Below are 21,099 nucleotides of genomic sequence, written 5' to 3'. Positions count from 1 at the left end.
TATATAAGAAAACGTTGAGGTCTGAGTCTTAACTGATAAATAGCAGGGTGGAAACCGGTAAACGAGAAGTATTTGTCCTGAAGCTGAAATTAGTAGGGCCTGATTTCTTCTATTCAAAGAAAGAGGCAAATTTTGGATGCATATAAGCAGAAGGTATTAATGCCAGTGCTTTCCTAGGACGGCAGTAGTTCTAGTAATAACTCATTCTATTTTTGGCACCTTTCAGAATGATTTGAAACCAAATATTTTATATTGTCTACTAACCTTCAACTGGTTCAAATTAATCACCAATCCTTTCATTGGACCGTTTCGGCTAATGTAGTTCTAACTATTGACAGTTACTGAAACCGTTGGCATGGCTTCAAATAAAGCTTGAACCAAACTGTTATAATTTACTTAGCAATGTAGTCATGTTGAACCAAACTGTTAGTGATTTTTTAAATGTTATGCGACTTCCAATGAGAGTTGCCAAACAAAAGAAGGCCGCCCCAACTACATCTACAAAGTCCAATCTTTCAAAAAAGAAATCATGAATTTTGAATACATCTTGAAGAATTGTGATTGTGATGAAAAAGAGTTACAAATTGAAGAAATTACAAGTTCGGACAAGAAGGGACAACATTTTAATTCCTTCATCATTTTATTCTACCATTATGTTAGTATTCTCATTTGTAATATCATCACAGAGTATGTTATAAACTCTGTGATGATCATTGAATATTTGGTCCTTTCCAGTTCTTTCTTTTTACATGCTTGCTAGTAGGTGAGGCCTTTTCAATGCCTCAATAGGATTAGTAAGGTAAGGTTTAGCCCGATTTGTGTTGCCTTAGACCTATGCCTTTGGAAAAAATATCCACACGGCTAGACGTTGCCGACAGCTACACCATGAATCCTCTACATGAGATTGTCATCATAAGGCAGTGGGAGGCGCAGAGGAGTGATTATATAGCCAAGGCATATGAGCAATAATACCGGTGCTATTGTCCCCCTTATTTGTACTTTTCCTAATTATTGTATTTTCTTTTCTTTTTTATTAATAAAAACTAGCCCTAGGCACTTGCCTAGCGGAATGCCAAAAAAAAAAAATGTTGAGCTCTAAGCTGAGAACAGAAATATGCCTTAGAAATTCTTGAGGAGATAGTGACAGACTGTAGACCTATTAACACAACGATGGATCCGAATTCTAAACGTATGCCAGAACAACGATGGATCCGAATTCTAAACGTATGCCAGAACAGGGGAGCGACATACTCACCAACTATCCACATCTCTTTCAAACCTCGTGTGTGACTTATTTTGCATTTGTTTTTAAGTGATGAAGATGTGAGGCCTTGTCATTTTCCACTTTTCTCTTTTACATGCTTTCAACAACTTCGGAAACAATCTCTCTACCCTTCCAGGGTAGTGGTAAGGCTACGTACATCCTACCCTCCCCAGACCCCACTTGTGAGATTATATTGAGTTGTTGTACATGCTTTCGACAACTATGATGTATAAAGTACTATTTGGACTTTGGTAGGAATTTTATGTGTGTGTTTGAGATGTTGAGGTATTAGATGCTTGCTTGGAACAAAATTGAAAATGGTGGAAGAGTGGTTATAAATGTTGTGCAAAGCATTGTCTGCCCACTGACTACGAGGCGGTCAACGGGGCGTAACATCTTGTGACAGCCTCGCCAGCCAGTTAGCCGAGACTGAGCGTGTTCAAATACAATATGCAACTCACTGAACTAGCCCAATATGCGCACACACTTGGTTGAAGCATGCAAAACTCTGCTCAACTCAAATTGGAAAGATACACAGTTTGTGAGAGATTAAAATTATAGCATATTCAAGATCTTCTGAATAAGCTGAAAGCTTTTATCTTAATTACACGGCGGTTTCTCTGTTTCTGTCCCTGCCGCGCAAACAGACATAAAACGGGGGCAAAAGAAGGAAAAAGAAAGAGATTTAACAAAAAACAGCAGGAGAATGCAGGTGCGCGAATTCAACAAAACAGAATAACACGGCTGCCTTGTACACAGATACATCTGAATTATAGTAAATGAAATTGCAGGTGTAACTAGTCAATTGGTACTTCTACCTCCATCTTCAAACCAGGGTGGTCCAGGATCTGAAAACATCAGCAAAACACAAGTACAAAGCTATAAGGAGACAGATTATTGAGTACTGAAAAGAAAAAGATGAATTTAACAATACAATAAACCAATTAATAAATTGAAATCAAATGATAGCGGCTTCAAAACATGTGTATTTTGACTTTAATAAGAAGTAACAGCATCCAGAAGCATATTCGCTGAGATATGGCCTTACCATGTACCATTACGGCATTTCTCAATGTAAATCTTAGAAAATTTCACACATCAGAATGATTCCAAGGAACATGAACCGTGTCTTCTTAATTATAACATACTTCCAATCTTTCTCATTAACATATCGCTCACCCTCCAATAGTAAATAAAAATCACTTATGGTTCTGTATTCCACGCCCTTAAAACATAAATGTACCTTAATGAAGTCATTCAGAAGCAACCATGAGTCCCTTGTATAACCAGCCTCGTGCAAGACCTGGCTCAACACTTCCTGCAATCCAGATCAAACAAACACGATGAAATTGATACAACCCCGCTGCATAAACATGAAAGCTAAATTCACATTACATTCAGAAAGTACAAGTTTTTCTACTCGAGGATAGAGACTAACTAATGTTAAGAGATACAAAGAAAATACTCAAAATATTTAGTCAGTGCTGTATTAGCAAAGAGGTCTAGCAAATCATGAGGAAGTTAACCAACCAATGATAGCCAAACACATTCAAAGTTGGAATCTTAACATGGGAATTGCTAAGTATGACAAAAAATAATTCTCAAATGGGTCTTTTGAACAGATATTAGCATACAACCACCCTCCAAATTTGTTCATCTCATGCGCAGCACTTTACTTGCAACATGAACTGCTCCTATTAAACTTTCTTTATCATATATTTTTTTACTTTCTCTATCATATATTGCCCAGACTTCTTCGATTTGCTCCTCCACTTCTACCCTAGATAAGACAATAATATAAAGCAAAAGAGCGAGATCTCTACAACTCAGGATCTACTAAAGAAGGAACCAGGGTATTACTAAGGGTGTTTACCGGACGGGCTGGACCGGGCTGGATATGGGAAAAAACAGCCTGTCCAGTTAGTGGGGCGGGCTGGTAGTGGGCTGGGATATTCCGGGGTTTGGTGAGCCCGTCCAGGTTCGGGCTTATCAGGTCCGGACCGGGGCGGATTAATTTTATTTTTTTAAGTGTATTATGTTTCCTTGTTCAATGTAATTGTTACTTAAGTGTTATGCAAATTTTTAAATAATAAAATAAGTATTTTAAGGCATAAAATTAAACTTTTAAACTTTAAAGTTTTAAATTTGAAATTGAATTTTAAAATTGAAATTAAGTGGTTACATAAAATTATTTAATAAGACCAACATGTAAGGATCAAACTTCAAAAGTTGTCATTTCATATTTTCATTGCATAATAATACTTCAAATTAACTTGTCTTATAAACTAATACATTAAGCTTAAATAAGTCTAACAAATTCAAAATAACACAAATTGTCTCAAATCAACTTAAATACGAATTCCTGGAGGATGCTCAAGACAACCCTTAATATGCCTCCTTAAACCAGTTGTGCCCTCCCACTTTCGATGAACATTAAAGACTCGACCACCGTTCTTGTGCGAACTTCTTCATTTTCTTTTACCACCTCAAATTGTTCCCAAACATGTGAACGCACTTTAGAAGAACGGGGCATGATTCAACTTGAACCTAACAAAAATGGTAACCACACTTCACTTGATAATTGTAATTTTGTAGTGACTGCCGTAAATAGTTGATAAAAATTGAAATATTAAATAATTGAGAACTTGAAAGTAATAAGCAATTCAATAACCAAAAGGGAATCGAGAGACAATTAGAGTTTAGAAGAAAGAGCAAGTTGTGAGAAAAAATGAAGAAGAGGGGGGCTATTTATAGTTATTAAAGGCTAAGAATGTAATTTATGTTATGAAATATAGCTCAAAGTAACAATATAAAACAAGGAAAAACAGGCTAAGAGATATAGAGAGGAAGAGAGAAGAGATTCTTATTTCTTCTTCAATTGTGTTTCATTTCCTATCAATTACAAGGCTTTTATATAGGCATGAAAAATGAAAAATCACGATTGTAAAATAGTGAGTGGAATATGTTGAGGAAGCGTATTAAGATAATAGAAGGAAAAGGATATTTAGGAGAGAAACAATAAATTGCACAAGACAAGACAAGACAAGATTTACGTGGTTCGGCAATTTTTGCCTACTCCACGGCCACACAAAGAATAACTCTTTATTAATTGAAGAGAGAAAGAAGAAGTTTTGGGATGTTCTACAAATGAAAATGTAGACCCCTATTTATAAGCATTTGAATGCCCTGCCGAGGTAAGCGCTTACATCATAAGAATGTCGATGTAAGCGCTTACATCATAAGAATGCTGAGGTAAGCGCTTACATCACAAGAATGTCGATGTAAGCGCTTACATCATATTTTCATCTCTTTTTGATTTTTCTTTCTTTTGTTTTGTCTACTTTCACATACAACAATAGGTTTGGTCCTATCAATCTCCCCCTCAAACCTATGTTACATCAAGAAAGAAAATAAAGAAAGATTTGCTATTCTCTGGTGGCGCCTTCACTCTATCAGTCTTGAAGGCTAACTGAGGCAGTGCACAGCCTCAGTTTGTCAACACCGACAACTTTGATCAACATGTCTGACGGGTTCTTTGATCCTGGTATCTTCTATAGGGAAAGAGTTCCTTCATTTATCAACTCTCGGATATGATGATACCTCAACTGGATATGCTTCGATCTTGCATGAAACACTGGATTCTTGGCAAGATGAATTGCCCTCTGGCTATCGTTGAAAAGCTCACAATTGTCCTGCTCCTTACCTAGCTCTTTAAGAAAATTCTTGAGCCAAATCATCTCTTTTCTAGCTTCTGAGATTGCCATGTACTCTGTTTCAGTGGTAGATAGAGCAACACTTTTCTGAAGTCTGGACATCCAACAGCAGTACCACCCAAGGTGAACACGTAGCCCGTGGTACTTTTTCGACTATCCAGATCGCCACCTAAATTTGCATCGGCAAAACCTTGTAAGATAATATTGCTCTTTTTAAAACAAAGTGCCATACATGAAGTGCCTTTGAGATATCGCAATATCCATTTTACACCTTCCCAATGCTCCTTTCCTGGATCTGACATGTATCTACTGACAACTCCAACTGCATGGGCTATGTCAGGTCTAGTGCAAACCATAGCATACATCAAACTTCCTACTGCTGAAGCATACAGAACTTTGGACATGTACTTCCTTTCTTCATCTGTCTTAGGTGATTGGTCCTTTGACAGATTTAGATGGCTACCAAGTGGAGTGCTTCTGGTCTTTGCATCATGAAGACTGAACCTGCTTAGTACCTTCTGTATGTACTTTTCTTGAGACAACTTTAAGGTTCCTTCCGACATGTTTCTGCTAATCCCCATCCCAAGCATTTGCTTAGCTAGTCCTAAGTCTTTCATTTCAAACTCCTCCGCCAGTTGTTGCTTAACCAAGTTGATCTCATTTATGCTAGATCTTGCAATTAGCATATCATCAACGTACAACAATAAAATGATATAGGATTCATCAAGATTTTTGATATAACAGCAATGGTCCATCTCACATCGTGTGAAACCATTTTTATGCATGAATCCATCAAATTTCTTGTACCATTGTCGGGGAGCTTGTTTCAAACCATACAAACTCTTCTTCAACTTACACACAAGGTTTTCTTTACCAGAAACTTGAAAACCTTCAGGTTGCTTCATGTAGATGTCTTCTTCAAGGTCACCATGCAAGAAAGCAGTTTTAACATCTAGCTGCTCCAAATGCAAATTTTCTGCAGCTACGATACTTAGCACCAACCTGATAGTAGTTAATTTGACTACAGGAGAGAAGATCTCGGTGTAGTTAATTCCTTCCTTCTGCTGAAAGCCTTTTACTACTAATCGTGCTTTGTATCTCTTCTTACCATCATGCTCTTCCTTGACTCTGAACACCCATTTGTTCTGCAATGCCTTCTTTCCTTTTGGTAACTCCGTAAGTATCCATGTTTTATTCTTTTGAAGAGAATTCATCTCTTCTTTCATGGCTAGCTTCCACTTATCAGAGTCTATCACAGACATTGCTTCAACAAAATGCTCTGGTTCTCCAGCATCAGTAAGAAGTAAATAGTGAAGAGAGAGAGTTAACCTATCTGGAGCATTCGTGACTCTTTTAGATCTCCTCAATGTAGGTTCATGAGTAACAGAATCCGAATTTGATTCAGGTCCTGATTCCATATTTGGTTCTGGATTTGATTCTATCTCTGGTTCCGCTTCAGGTTCGGCTTCTAGTTCTTCTTCAAATTCGGCTTCTGGTGGTTCTGGATTTGATTCTATCTCTGGTTCCGCTTCAGGTTCGGCTTCTAGTTCTTCTTCAAATTCGGCTTCTGGTTCTTCATCTTCAATTTCAGAATCAGTTGTAATCCCTATAGCCACTTCATTTTCTGAGATTTCTTCTAACTCAACTGTTTCAGACATTGTCTGTTTGCTGGTGTTGGTTGGTTCTACTTCAAGTTTGTCCTTGTACATCACATTTTCATTAAATGTGACATTCCTGTGTCTTAGGATCTTTCTATTCTGATCATCCCAAAATCGATAACCAAAATTATCATCACCATAGCCAATAAAGAAACATTTCTTTGCTTTAGGATCAAGCTTATCTCTATCATTAGAGTTTACATGCACATAAGCAACACAACCAAAAAATTTCAGATGTGAGAGAGTTACCTCCTTTCCTGTCCATACCTCCTCGGGAATTTTAAAACTCAGCGGTACAGAGGGTCCCCTGTTTATGAGGTAAGCTGCCGTGTTAACAGCCTCAGTCCAAAAATACTTCGGCAATCCGGAATGTATTCTCATACTTCTGGCTCGTTCATTCAGGGTTCTGTTCATCCTCTCAGCAATACCATTTTGTTCCGGTGTTCCAGGAACTGTCTTGATCATTCTGATCCCATTCTCCGAGCAAAATGCTTTGAACTCTTGGCTATCATACTCTTCTCCATTGTCAGACTTCAGACATTTTAACTTTAGACTTGTCTGATTTTCAACTTCAGCTTTCCATCTTTTAAAGGTAACAAATACATCAGATTTATTTTTCAAAAAATAAACCCATACCTTTCTTGTGGAATCATCAATGAAGGTGACATAATAGCATGAGCCTCCTAGAGAAGTTACAGGAGTTGGTCCCCACACATCTGTATGCACTAGTTCCAGCTTCTCTTTCTTTGGCGTCCTTCCCACCTTTGAGAAACTAACTCTCTTTTGTTTCCCGTAAATGCAATCTTCGCACAAACCTAATTCAACATGTTTTAGGTTTGACAACTTCTTTTTGGATGCAAAAGCTTCATTCCCTTCTCACTCATATGCCCGAGTCTCCGGTGCCACAATGTTGTATCACGACCATGATCAACTGTTGCTATAGTATCTCTTTCTATTGCAGTTGCATACAATGTTTCCCTTTTGAAGCCCCGTGCCACAACCAAATTCCCTTTGGTTATCTTCCACGATCCGTTGCCGAATGTTGTTGTATATCCTTCATCGTCAATCTGACCCATAGATATCAGATTTTTCTTGAGGCCAGGAACATGTCGTACATTTTGCAATTTCCATAGCGTGCCTTGTGAAGTCTTTATATGAACTTCACCTTTTCCGGCAATGTCGAGAGGTTCGCCGTCTGCTAGATAAACTTTCCCAAATTTTCCAGCAATATAATTATGCAATAATTCTTTGCATGATGTAGAGTGAAAGGATGCACCTGAATCCAGAATCCAAGATTCGACTGGACTGTCTGCACAACAAATTAGTGCATCACCGACTTGTTCAGCAATTACATTTGCTGAATTTTCTTCCTTCTTCTTCTTTGGTTCTCTACATTGACTACTGTAGTGACCCTTTTTATCGCAATTCCAACAAGTAATGTCCTTGCGATTTTTGGATTGTCCTCTTCTCCTTGACTTTGATCTGCCACGACCATAAATCTGTCCTCTTTGGTTGATTCTCCCCTGCTTTCGGTACTAAAAGCAGATCCCGGGGAATCACTTGATTCTCTTCGGCGAATATCTTCACTTAGAACCAAGTCTCTAATATCATTCAATTTGAGTTTGGTACTTCCTGATGAACTGCTAACTGCAGTTACTGTTGCAGACCAACTCTCCGGTAGAGATAATAGTAGAATCAGCACCCTGATTTTGTCATCAATTGTTATATTAACAAACTCAACTGAGTTAATATTGTATTAAACTCATTGATATGTTCTGTGACTGATCCACCTTCTGTCATTTTTAAGTTGAACAATCGACGCATCAAATAGACTTTATTTGAAGCAGATGGCTTCTCATACATATTTGATAACGCCTTCATCAGGCCTGCAGTGGTCTTCTCGTTAATGATGTTAAACGCCACATTTCGTGTTAGCGTCAAACGAATCACACCAAGAGCTTGGCGATCTAATAGATCCCAATCCGCTTTGGACATTGTCTCCGGTTTCACCTCGGTCAGAGGTAAGTGTAATTTTTTCTGGTACAAATAGTCCTCTATTTGCATTTTCCAGAATCCAAAATCTTTGCCATTGAACTTGTCAATCTTAACCTTCCCTTCTTCCGATGCCATTTTTCACAAAAAAACAATTTATGTGAATAGTGCTTGTGAATAGTAACGATAATCAATAGTGTCGCACTATTCTTGTGAATAGTACTTGCACCAATACTGTACTTTTCTACCAGAATTACACTGTCTGGGCTATGATACCAGTTGTTGAGGAAGCGTATCAAGATAATAGAAGGAAAAGGATATTTAGGAGAGAAACAATAAATTGCACAAGACAAGACAAGATTTACGTGGTTCGGCAATTTTTGCCTACTCCACGGCCACACAAAGAATAACTCTTTATTAATTGAAGAGAGAAAGAAGAAGTTTTGGGATGTTCTACAAATGAAAATGTAGACCCCTATTTATAAGCATTTGAATGTCCTGCCGAGGTAAGCGCTTACATCATAAGAATGCCGATGTAAGCGCTTACATCATAAGAATGCTGAGGTAAGCGCTTACATCACAAGAATGTCGATGTAAGCGCTTACATCATATTTTCATCTCTTTTTGATTTTTCTTTCTTTTGTTTTGTCTACTTTCACATACAACAATAGGTTTGGTACTGCGAGAAATGACCACTACATAAATATGTCATTGAACATGTCATTAAGCATTTGAGAGTAATATCATGGAGGAAGATTTCTTTGAGCACCCTGATGGAAAAATAGACCGCTTGATCGGTGATGGATCTGTGGTTAAGGATGATTGAAGTAGTTTGATCTTCCCCATGATCTTCATCTCAAATGCTTAATGACATGTTCAATGACATATTTATGTAGTGGTCATTTCTCGCAGTAGTGGCCTTTCCACTAAATAGTGGTCATTCCACGCACTATTTTACAATAATGATTCTTCATTTTTCAAGCATATATAAAAGCCTTGTAATAGATAGGAAATGAAACACAATTGAAGAAAAAAATAAGAATCTCTCCTCTCTTTCTTTCTAAATCTCTTAACTTGTTTTTCATTGTTCTATATTGTTACTTTAAGTTATATTTCATAACACATAGAGAAAATTAAACACAATTGAAGAAGAAATAAAAATCTCTCCTCTCTATATATCTTAGCTTGTTTTTCCTTGTTCTACATTGTTACTTTGACTTATATTTCATAACACGTTATCAGCACGAGACTCTACCGTCTCAAGAAGCTCTTTGAGAAGACTAAGATATAATTTTTCTCCTCTTTTAATTATGACTGATATTATGAAAAGAAAGTTTCCCGTTGGCCTTGAAATCTCGGGCAAGAACTATATGACATGGGTGTTGGATGCTGAAATCCATTTAGATGCAACGGGTCCTGGAGACGTCATTAAAGATAAAAATAAAGCATCTACCGAAGACTGTGCTAAGACCTTGATTTTCTTGCGTCATCACCTTGATGAAGGGTTGAAAATAGAAAATCTCACAATCGAAGATCCACTGTGGAATGGCTTAAAGAAAAGATATGACAACTTAAAGTTGATCACTCTTCCACAAGCACGATATGATTGGGCTCATCCGAGGCTCCAAGGCTTTAAGTCTGTTTCTGAATATAATTCTGCAATGTTCAAAATTATTTCTAAATTGAAACTCTGTGGAAATAGTATCAGTGACTATGATATGCTTGAAAAAACGTTCACAACGTTTCATGCCTCCAATATGGTCTTGCAACAGAGTATCGAGAGAAAGGTTTCAAGTAGTACTCTGAGTTGATTTCTCTTCTCCTTGTGGCTGAACGAAACGACGACTTGCTTATGAGAAATCATGAAAATCAACCCACTGGGTCTACACCATTGTCTGAAGTGGATGAGGTGTATTCCCATTATGTTAAGTGTGGGAAAGGTCGTGGCCGTGGCCAAGGAAGAAATTTTCTTGGTGTTAATCATTTCCCAAAGAAAAATAACTTTCAAAAATGGAAAGGGAAAGATGAGAAGGCAAAGGGTTCAACAACTGAATGTTATCGTTGTGCTGGAAAAGGGCATTGGATAAATATTTGTCGCACACCAAAACATTTGGTTGAGCTTTATCAAGCATCTTTAAAGAATAAAGGCCCTAAAACTAATTTTGTCTATGACAATGAATTTGAAATCACCTACTTGGATGTGGCAGATTTCTTTGAGCACCCTGATGGAAAAATAGACCACTTGATCGGTGATGGATTCGTGGTTAAAGATGATTGAGTAGTTTGATTAATGTTTTTTTTTTTTGCATATTCGTAGTAACTAGCGAATAAACATATTATTTATTTAGCTTAATTGGATTGGTTGTTGCTGTTTCAATTCGTCACAAACCTGCTTACTAACATACTAAGCTGACTAGGGAGATAACTATGAATTCCCGGAAGTACATACTGGATAGGCGTGGTGCTGGAATTTCGAATCTTCAGAGTGCAAACATGGAGAATGGGGACCTTGACCAGGCTGAGAACACTGGGGTTTACAAGGTCAATTGTACTCACCAGGTCGGCATTGCTACTTCGACTGATGTGGGCTTATCCTCAGACAGGTATGCGATTCGGGTGATACTTGCTCCAGACACATATGTCTTGGGCCCGATCCGCAATGACACTGTGTGCTCATATTGGAAAGTTCTCAATGCTGGTGGTGTCTCAGTTCCTTTCTCTAGGAAGCCACTAGCCTCTGATGTTGCTGTGAAAAACCTCTATGCAAGGGTCCCTAACCTCAACGAGAAGTTGTGGACGATAGTTGAGGCAATTCGCACTGAAGTCACCGACCTTACGATGCCAGCTGAAACAGAGGCTGCTCGCACAGCACTGTATGAAGTGTGCAATCTTGTCAACCCAACTAACGAGCAGCTAGCAACTATCCCCACACTTGTTGCAACGATCACGAACTTTGCTATTCAGAGTAAAAGGTACCCTTGGTTCAAGATTGGCGAAGATCGATTCCTGGTTGGGGAACCTCATGGACCGACTAGGTTGGCATTGGCACCCTCTTTCCAAGCCGAGTTGCACTACTCGAGACACTGCTGTGCATCAACATCAACTATGCTAGGCTCAAGGCTAAGTACACTACTATCAATGATGGTATGATCACAGCTGCTGCGTACTCTATCGCGAGCATGTTCAGATTGGGTCTCCAAGAGGGCTATGAACACAGGGAGTACTATACTCTGGTCATGGGACAGTCTCCTCAGTCCACTTCGAGCTTTTCAGTTTGCGCACTACAGAATCCTCCAGGTGCACCCCCCTTGACTGCATACCCAGTGGGCACAACAATTGACATAGGCAGGATGAGGGTTAACACCACTATGGTTGAGCTTGCAAACTCGTGTGTTGTTGGATCTGGAATGATGCACTACTTGTTCAATCACACCACAGGCGGCAACGTCGTCAACGGCATCTTGCTCACCACTTTATCTATGTACCAGCTGATCACCGCAGACATGGCACCTGAAATGCATGTGGATATCACATCAGTTCTTTACGAAGCGCTGCACCCCACGAACAAAAGAGCGATTGCAAACATCTTCTTCAAGAATTCTGGAGTAACAACTTCGGGTAGATGCTCAAGCAACCGCAGGCATGAAAGGCTCTCACTTGATTCATTCATGGCACTCCGGAGCAACCCATACCCTGCTGGATCACACAAGGCTTTTATCTGCACAGCTGCACTTAAGAGGTTCTTACAAGCTGGTCTCGGACCTTTTCTCCCGTCGCGCAGGGTATGGGTTGCTCCGGAGTGCCATGAATGAATCAAGTGAGAGCCTTTTATGCCTACGGTTGCTTGAGCATCTACCCGAAGTTGTTACTCCAGAATTCTTGAAGAAGATGTTTGCAATCGCTCTTTTGTTCGTGGGGTGCAGCGCTTCGTAAAGAACTGATGTGATATCCACGTGCATTTCAGGTGCCATGTCTGCGGTGATCAGCTGGTACATAGATAAAGTGGTGAGCAAGGTGTCGTTGACGACGTTGCCGCCTGTGGTGTGATTGAACAAGTAGTGCATCATTCCAGATCCAACAACACACGAGTTTGCAAGCTCAACCATAGTGGTGTTAACCCTCATCCTGCCTATGTCAATTGTTGTGCCCACTGGGTATGCAGTCAAGGGGGGTGCACCTGGAGGATTTTGTAGTGCGCGAACTGAAAAGCTCGAAGTGGACTGAGGAGACTGTCCCATGACCAGAGTATAGTACTCCCTGTGTTCATAGCCCTCTTGGAGACCCAATCTGAACATGCTCGCGATAGAGTACGCAGCAGCTGTGATCATACCATCATTGATAGTAGTGTACTTAGCCTTGAGCCTAGCATAGTTGATGTTGATGCACAGCAGTGTCTCGAGTAGTGCAACTCGGCTTGGAGAGAGGGTGCCAATGCCAACCTAGTCGGTACCATGAGGTTCCCCAACCAGGAATCGATCTTCGCCAATCTTGAACCAAGGGTACCTTTTACTCTGAATAGCAAAGTTCGTGATCGTTGCAACAAGTGTGGGGATAGTTGCTAGATGCTCGTCAGTTGGGTTGACAAGATTGCACACTTCATACAGTGCTGTGCGAGCAGCCTCTGTTTCAACTGGCATCGTAAGGTCGGTGACTTCAGTGCGAATTGCCTCAACTATCGTCCACAGCTTCTCGTCGAGGTTAGGGACCCTTGCATAGAGGTTTTTCACAGCAACATCAGAGGCTAGTGGCTTCCTAGAGAAAGGAACTGAGACACCACCAGCATTGAGAACTTTCCAATATGAGCACACAGTGTCATTGCGGATCGGGCCCAAGGCATATGTGTCTAGAGCAAGTATCACCCGAATCGCATACCTGTCTGAGGATAAGCCCACCTCAGTCGAAGTAGCAATGCCGACCTGGTGAGTACAATTGACCTTGTAAACCCCAGTGTTCTCAGCCTGGTCAAGGTCCCCATTCTCCATGTTTGCACTCTGAAGATTCGAAATTCCAGCACCACGCCTATCCAGTATGTACTTCCGGGAATTCATAGTTATCTCCCTAGTCAGCTTAGTATGTTAGTAAGCAGGTTTGTGACGAATTGAAACAGCAACAACCAATCCAATTAAGCTAAATAAATAATATGTTTATTCGCTAGTTACTACGAATATGCAAAAAAAAAAAACATTAATCAAACTACTCAATCATCTTTAACCACGAATCCATCACCGATCAAGTGGTCTATTTTTCCATCAGGGTGCTCAAAGAAATCTGCCACATCCAAGTAGGTGATTTCAAATTCATTGTCATAGACAAAATTAGTTTTAGGGCCTTTATTCTTTAAATATGCTTGATAAAGCTCAACCAAATGTTTTGGTGTGCGACAAATATTTATCCAATGCCCTTTTCCAGCACAACGATAACATTCAGTTGTTGAACCCTTTGCCTTCTCATCTTTCCCTTTCCATTTTTGAAAGTTATTTTTCTTTGGGAAATGATTAACACCAAGAAAATTTCTTCCTTGGCCACGGCCACGACCTTTCCCACGCTTAGCATAATGGGAATACACCTCATCCACTTCAGACAATGGTGTAGACCCAGTGGGTTGATTTTCATGATTTCTCATAAGCAAGTCGTCGTTTCGTTCAGCCACAAGGAGAAGAGAAATCAACTCAGAGTACTACTTGAAACCTTTCTCTCGATACTCTGTTGCAAGACCATATTGGAGGCATGAAACGTTGTGAACGTTTTTTCAAGCATATCATAGTCACTGATACTATTTCCACAGAGTTTCAATTTAGAAATAATTCTGAACATTGCAGAATTATATTCAGAAACAGACTTAAAGTCTTGGAGTCTCGGATGAGCCCAATCATATCGTGCTTGTGGAAGAGTGATCAACTTTAAGTTGTCATATCTTTTCTTTAAGCCATTCCACAGTGGATCTTCGATTGTGAGATTTTCTATTTTCAACCCTTCATCAAGGTGATGGCGCAAGAAAATCAAGGTCTTAGCACAGTCTTCGGTAGATGCTTTATTTTTATCTTTAATGGCGTCTCCAGGACCCGTTGCATCTAAATGGATTTCAGCATCCAACACCCATGTCATATAGTTCTTGCTCGAAATTTCAAGGATAACGAACTTTCTTTTCATAATATCAGTCATAATTAAAAGATGAGAGAAATTATACCTTAGTTTTCTCAAAGAGCTTCTTGAGACAGCAGAGTCTCGTGTTGATAACGTGTTATAAAATATAGCTCAACGTAACAATGTAGAACAAGCTAAGAGATATAGAGAGAGAGGAGAGATTCGTATTTCATCTTCAATTGTGTTTCATTTCCTATATATTACAAGGCCTTTATATTGGCATGAAAAGTGAAGAATCACTATTGTAAAATAGTGAGTGAACACTACTGAGTGGAATGGTCACTACATAAATATGTCATTGAACATGTCATTAAGCATTTGAGAGAAAGATCATATAGGAAGATCATGAAGAGGTTATGGAGATAATAGAGAAGAGTAGACATCCACCTTAATTTAATTTTTCTTATAACACTCCCCTTTGGATATCCATAGATTCGATGAGGCATTTTTCCCAAAATTAGGGGGAGAAATTAGTGAAACCAAACGGGAAATTTTGTGGAAAAATCCATCATTGTCTCATCTTGATCCACGTGCCTCTATTTGTGAAAAAGAGGTGCAAAAGATTATCCATTTGCAGAAAATAACAAATCAAATGCCAGATGCATTTACGGATCTGAAAAGGATAATAAAATCACATATCCCTGCAGAGAATGTTCCAATCCATATTGATGTCCCTGTTGGACAATCTTCTAGTGTCATAGCTAATGAGTCAAAAACACGCCTAAAGTGTAGCAGACCATTAGGTTCTAAGGATAGAAATCCTAGAAAAAGGAAAATAAATTATCAAGATGACACTACAAATGAGTCTCATAAAGAAACCCATGATTTAACCAATCCTGGGATTCATGAGGAAATCGTTGAGCATGAGACTCAAGAAAAAAGGAACTATCAACAAATCCAATTGATATTGAGACATATTTGAATTGATTGAATATAGTGGTGGATTATGTCTTTGCATACAATGTTGCATCTAGCATTATGCAAGATAGTGAGGATCTTAAACCTCAATCTATAAGAGAATGTCGACAAAGACGTGATTGGCCAAAATGGCAAGAAGCAATCCAATCTGAGTTGGATTCACTTGCGAAACGTGAAGTTTTTGGGTCTGTAGTCCAAACACCTAATGGTGTTGAGCCTGTTGGCTATAAATGGTGTCTGTACGTAAAGGGAATGAGAAAAATAAGGTACAAAGATATAAGGCACGCCTTATTGCATAAGAATTTTCACAAAGGCCTAGTGTCGATTATGAAGAGACGTATTCTCCTGTTATGGATGCAATAACGTTTCGTTATCTTGTTAGTTTTGCTATCCATGAAAAGCTTGACATGCATTTAACGGATGTGGTTACAACCTACCTTTACGACTCACTTGATAATGAGATATACATGAAAATTTTCGAGGGATTTAAAATGCCTAACGCACATAATTCAAAGTCTGGGGAAATGTTTTCAATCAAATTGCAAAGATTTTTGTATGGTCTAAAGCAATCAAGAAGAATGTGGAGAATGTGGTATAATCGCCTTAGTGAGTATTTATTAAAGGAAGGTTATATAAATGATGTCATTTGTCCATGTGTTTTATAAAGAAAACAAAATCGGAGTTTGTTGTACTTGATGTATCTGTTAATGACATAAACCTTATTGGAACTCCTACAAAACTCCAAAAGGCAATTGATTATTTAAAGAAAGAATTCGAGACGAAAGATCTCGGAAAGACAAAATTATGTCTTGGTTTGCAAATTGAACATTTGGTAAACATGACTTTTATTAATCAATCTGCCAACATAAAAGGTAATGAAACGGTTTTACATGGATGGAGCACATCCATTAAGTACTCCGATGATTGTTCGATCACTTAATGTGAATAAGGACCCGTTCTTACCTCAAGAAAAGAATAAAGAGCTTCTTGGGCCTGAAGTACCATATCTTAGTGCAATTGGTGCACTAATATATCTTGCTAACTACTACAAGGCCTGACATAAACTTTTTCAGTTAATGTCTTAGCAAGATATAGCTCTGCTCCTACAAGGAGACATTGGAATGGAATCAAATACATATTGCAGTATCTAAAAAGGACTACCGATATGAGCTTATTTTATGGCGATGATTGCAGTCCCAATCTTATTGGTTATGTCGATGCTGATTATTTATCTAACCCACACGAGGCTCGATTGCAAACAGGCAATGAGTTTACATGTGGAGGAACCGTCATATCTTGGCGATCGACTAAGCAATCAATCGTGGCTACTTCATCTAACCATGCTGAGATAATTGTTATTCATGAAGCAAGTCGAGGATGAGTATGGTTGAGGTCTATAATACATCTTATTCGAGACAAATGTGGTTTGAAGTGTGACAAACTACCCACAAATTTGTATGAAGACAATGCAGCATACATAGCGCAATTGAAGGGAGGATTCATAAAAGAAAATAAGACAAAGCACATTTCACCAAAGTTATTTTTCACACATGATCTTCAAAAGAATGGTGATATCAATGTGCAACAGATCCGTTCAAGTGATAATATGGTTGATTTGTTCATCAAATCTCTACTGACATCAACCTTCAAGAAACTAGTGTACGAGATTGGGATGCAAATGCTCAAGGATGTCAATTGATGCTCTCATCAGGAGGAGTTGATACGCAGTGTACCCTTTTTCCCTTACAAGGTTTTGTCCCACTGGGTTTTCCTTGCAAGGTTTTTAGGGGAGGCAACCAAAAAGCGTATTGCTAAATATGTGTACTTTTTTTCCTTCACTAGGATTTTTTTTCCATAGGGCCTTTTCCTAATAAGGTTTTGACGAGAGACGTTATCTATGGACATCCAAGGGGAAGTGTAATAAGAAAAATTAAATTATAGTGGATGTCGACTCTTTTCCGTTATCTCCATAACCTCCCCATGATCTTCCTCCATGATCTTCCTCTCAAATGTTTAATGACATGTTCAATGACATATTAATGTAGTGACCATTCCACTTAATAGTGGCCATTCCACTCACTATTTTACAATAGTGACTCTTCACTTTTCATGTATATATAAAGGCCTTGTAATAGATAGGAAATGAAACACAATTGAAGAAGAAATAAGAATCTCTCCTCTCTCTCTACATCTCTTAGCTTGTTTTTCCTTGTTCTATATTGTTACTTTGAGCTATATTTCGTAACAATTTATCAATTATTAGGGGGTGGAGGGGCATTTTAGTAAGGAAATATGCCGAAATGGCTAAAAGCGCAAAAAATGGTCGTTGCTCAACGGTCATTTTTTTATTTTGATCGTTGGCAATGGTCAGAATAAAAAAATAATTTTACAACTAAAATCGGGCTGGACCAGGCTGGAACACGGTTAAAACCCTTGAACAGGTTAGCGGGCTAGCCGATTCCGGTGCACCGGTAGCCAAAAAAGGCCCGACCCCGTCCGGCACAACCCCCCTACCCTAGCCAACCCGTCCCACCTCTTAGCAAATGGGGCTGAACCGGGTCTAACCGGGTTGTTAGTGGGCTAGCCCGGCCCGATTCATACCTTTAGGTATTACTAAAGAGAAAGCTGGCCCGTCACAAGCTAGAACGGAAGTCAAGTCTACGGAAGCAGCAGTTCACAACTCTACTAACTACATTCTAAAGCCTTACACTAGAACAGTGACTTAGACCCCTATGTTAAAACATAGGTGTAGACGAGATTCTTGGGTTTAGCAAGAAAAGGTTTCAAAAAGGGAAGACATGCAAGTAACAACAGTGAAACAAGTACTATTAGCTTTAAAGATAAGAGAGGGACAAAAGGGAAGACTTCACAGACTGATATTTTCATTTTACACTTTTGACACGTTTTATATACTTCTAAGGTTACTCTTTTGACAGAGCGATTTATTAGTTATGGTCCTTTAAATAAAAGTGAACACAAGCAAATGATCATAGTGAAGAACCAGGATATTAAAGATCATAAAGCGCTTTTCAATATAAAAAATAGAAGATTATTTAAGGCAATTCATACCAAAAAACTTGGATTGCTTGTACATACCATAAATGAAGTTGATGAAGTCTAGCATATTATCCAAACTACTCTTTTAGGAGTTAGCTATCTTTTAGAATGAAGATCTAATATCTCTATCTATATGGTGTAAGATAAAAGATGTAAATCATATTGACACACTTTTATATTCTAGAGAACCTTCTACCTTGGATATGAGGCTAAGTCATACCTCTTGTACAACTACAGCACTCTTTTAATGTTTTTTATGTGAATAAAAATCTATATGAAAAGGAGAAAGTGGGAAGGAGAAAGATGTAAAGTACCTCTCTTTGCTTGTCTGAAATGAATGATCCAGTTAAATCCCGAAGCACTTCCATTATGTCATCAAAGGTTACCTTGCCGTTGCAATCAGAATCGTATACTTTGAAGATAACTAAGACAAAATGGTAGTTGAAGAAGTCAGTAAGTGGCTAAGTGCTAATAAAAGGGCAAAAGGAATTATGAAAATTACATTAGGTCAATAACAGATCTCTTGTTTCGAAATACACTACAGCAATAAAAGATAAGTATCTGTACAATTGTTGCTATAAGAGGACTTCGTCAATATGGCTGGTATATTACCACCCCTAGACCCTCTAGTATAAGTGCCTAATTCCTCGAAAGACTATCAAAACATGCAGTGGCACAAATGGATCTTCTCTTTAAACCATAGGAGCAGATTGGTGGGCACAATTTACCAAAGAAAATACGGAAGAATCTTATAAAAATCTAACGGATGTGCGTAAATACTATGAAACATCTAGCAGGGCTAGTAGTATGTCTAGCTGCATATCTGCTTCCAGCTAACGGATTTGAAAATCTAAGATGCCACTATTTAAACACAATCCTCTTATTTAGATGGTCTAAATATAGCACATGTAAGACTTAATGACATACGTTCAATTTTCTGTGCCGTGCTCGCTTTAGCACTGAAAGTTGATAAAAATGCCACGAAGTCCTTGAAATTCAAGCCGTCCACCATCTTAAGCAATCTCTGGAAAGATGCATTTCACATTATCAAACACAGAGAACATAACAACAAGACGAACAAGAACAATACCAGTATCCTATTACATACAAATTTACTAGTTAAGACTTAAGAGTTAAGACCAACATAAAAATTTAAAAGCAAACCTGAGAGAGTGGATTCATCGCGAATTCGGGCACAGACATAAACTCATCAGCTGATATAAAACCCTTTGAATTCCGATCAAGTTGGCAGAACCTCTGATACAATGACACAATTTCCTGCTGTGAAACTGTTTTTTTTTTTTTTAATTAGCAAGCTGTGCAAGAAAAGGAATAAAAAGAAGACTAATGGATGAGTAAAAAATAATTTACATAGATGGTTGCAATGGTCTTGGACATCCTCAATATCATATTGAGTCAACATTGAAGAAGCATTACCCATGCTCAAATCTCAGTGGCAAAACTACAAATCCAATCCAATTAACAGAAACCCATTAAACAAAATCAGATTTTTCATCAAAAGTCAGAACCCCAAAGCAATTGTAAAGAATGAAATGGGTATTACCTCAACTTCCAAGATCTTTTTTTCTGAAAGAAAAATGAAGAGAAGGGGACAAAAATTTTATAGTGACGAGGGTCAAAGCTAGCTCTAGAACAGTACGCGATAGGATTGAGCAAACTGTCATCACCAAGACACTAATAGCGACCTAGTTTGGCTTTACTAAGTGACGAGGAATTTGATGTCCGATTGTCTATCGAATTTACCCCCAGTCCCCGTAAAAATAGCACCGACCGGGCTAGCCAGTTTTCGGACGGACTGATCATCCAAAAATAGTTAGCATTTGCAAAATCATTAAAAAAATAGCAACTATTTTGCTGCAACACGAAAAGTTCCAGCATAATATACTGGAGATCGGTGCAACTGTGTATGAACTTCCAGCATATTATGCTAGAACTGCAATACGGCAAAAAGCTCCAGTATATTATGTTGTACCGATATATTATATTGGAGTAATTTTCCGAATTGAAACAGTGTTTTTGTTCAGATTTATCTTTACGTGAAAAGTGGCTAAATTTCGATTACTTTTAAAATTATGGTTATTTTTGAATAACCACTTATAAATTTGGCTATTTTTTAATTTCTCCCCCGGTCCCGACGAGGAGAAAAAGATTCTTGATCCTGTGTTTCGCAACAATTAATACACCTATGTATTTATGTTGCGTTGGGTTTGGTTAGACACAATCATATCGGCTGATCAATCTGGACTCTGGTGTCAGGCCCAGATTATAATTGAGAAACTTTCAGAAACCACTATATTTTAGCAGTTATTAATTAGTTGTAGCTACCATTTAC

At 38.5% G+C, this 21,099-nt stretch overlaps 1 protein-coding gene across 2 annotated transcripts; it reads right to left on the bottom strand.

The window, feature by feature from the left end:
• Positions 1-1,802: 1,802 nt before the first annotated feature.
• On the bottom strand, positions 1,803-20,521 carry LOC104216757 (uncharacterized). Of its 2 annotated transcripts, XM_070171455.1 has the most exons (7): positions 20,311-20,521; positions 20,118-20,208; positions 19,911-20,035; positions 19,674-19,770; positions 19,061-19,170; positions 2,508-2,582; positions 1,803-2,112 (listed from the first exon to the last, which is right to left on the bottom strand). In XM_070171455.1, exons 2-7 carry the CDS (start codon positions 20,185-20,187, stop codon positions 2,062-2,064), a joined length of 528 nt encoding a protein of 175 aa, XP_070027556.1. In that variant the 5' UTR covers positions 20,188-20,208; positions 20,311-20,521; the 3' UTR covers positions 1,803-2,061. The 2 variants fall into 2 exon arrangements, with proteins under 2 accessions (XP_070027556.1, XP_070027557.1); XM_070171456.1 differs by lacking the exons at positions 1,803-2,112; positions 2,508-2,582 and adding an exon at positions 3,736-3,811 and having other exon boundaries at positions 20,311-20,472.
• Positions 20,522-21,099: the final 578 nt, after the last annotated feature.

Source organism: Nicotiana sylvestris, chromosome 3 (assembly GCF_000393655.2).
Source record: "Nicotiana sylvestris chromosome 3, ASM39365v2, whole genome shotgun sequence".
NCBI classification, from domain to species: domain Eukaryota; kingdom Viridiplantae; phylum Streptophyta; class Magnoliopsida; order Solanales; family Solanaceae; genus Nicotiana; species Nicotiana sylvestris.
The sequence above is the reverse complement of the archived record's forward strand: the minus strand, read 5'-3'. Positions and strand labels throughout refer to the sequence as shown.

Coding starts and splice junctions, on each gene's coding strand:
- LOC104216757 (XM_070171455.1), bottom strand. CDS start 20,187: ATGGGTAATGCTTCTTCAATGTTGACTCAATATGATATTGAGGATGTC. Junction 19,771..19,910: donor CGATGAATCCACTCTCTCAG/GTTTGCTTTTAA, acceptor GCATCTTTCCAG/AGATTGCTTAAGATGGTGGA. Junction 2,583..19,060: donor TTTCAGACAAGCAAAGAGAG/GTACTTTACATC, acceptor TCTGGATTGCAG/GAAGTGTTGAGCCAGGTCTT.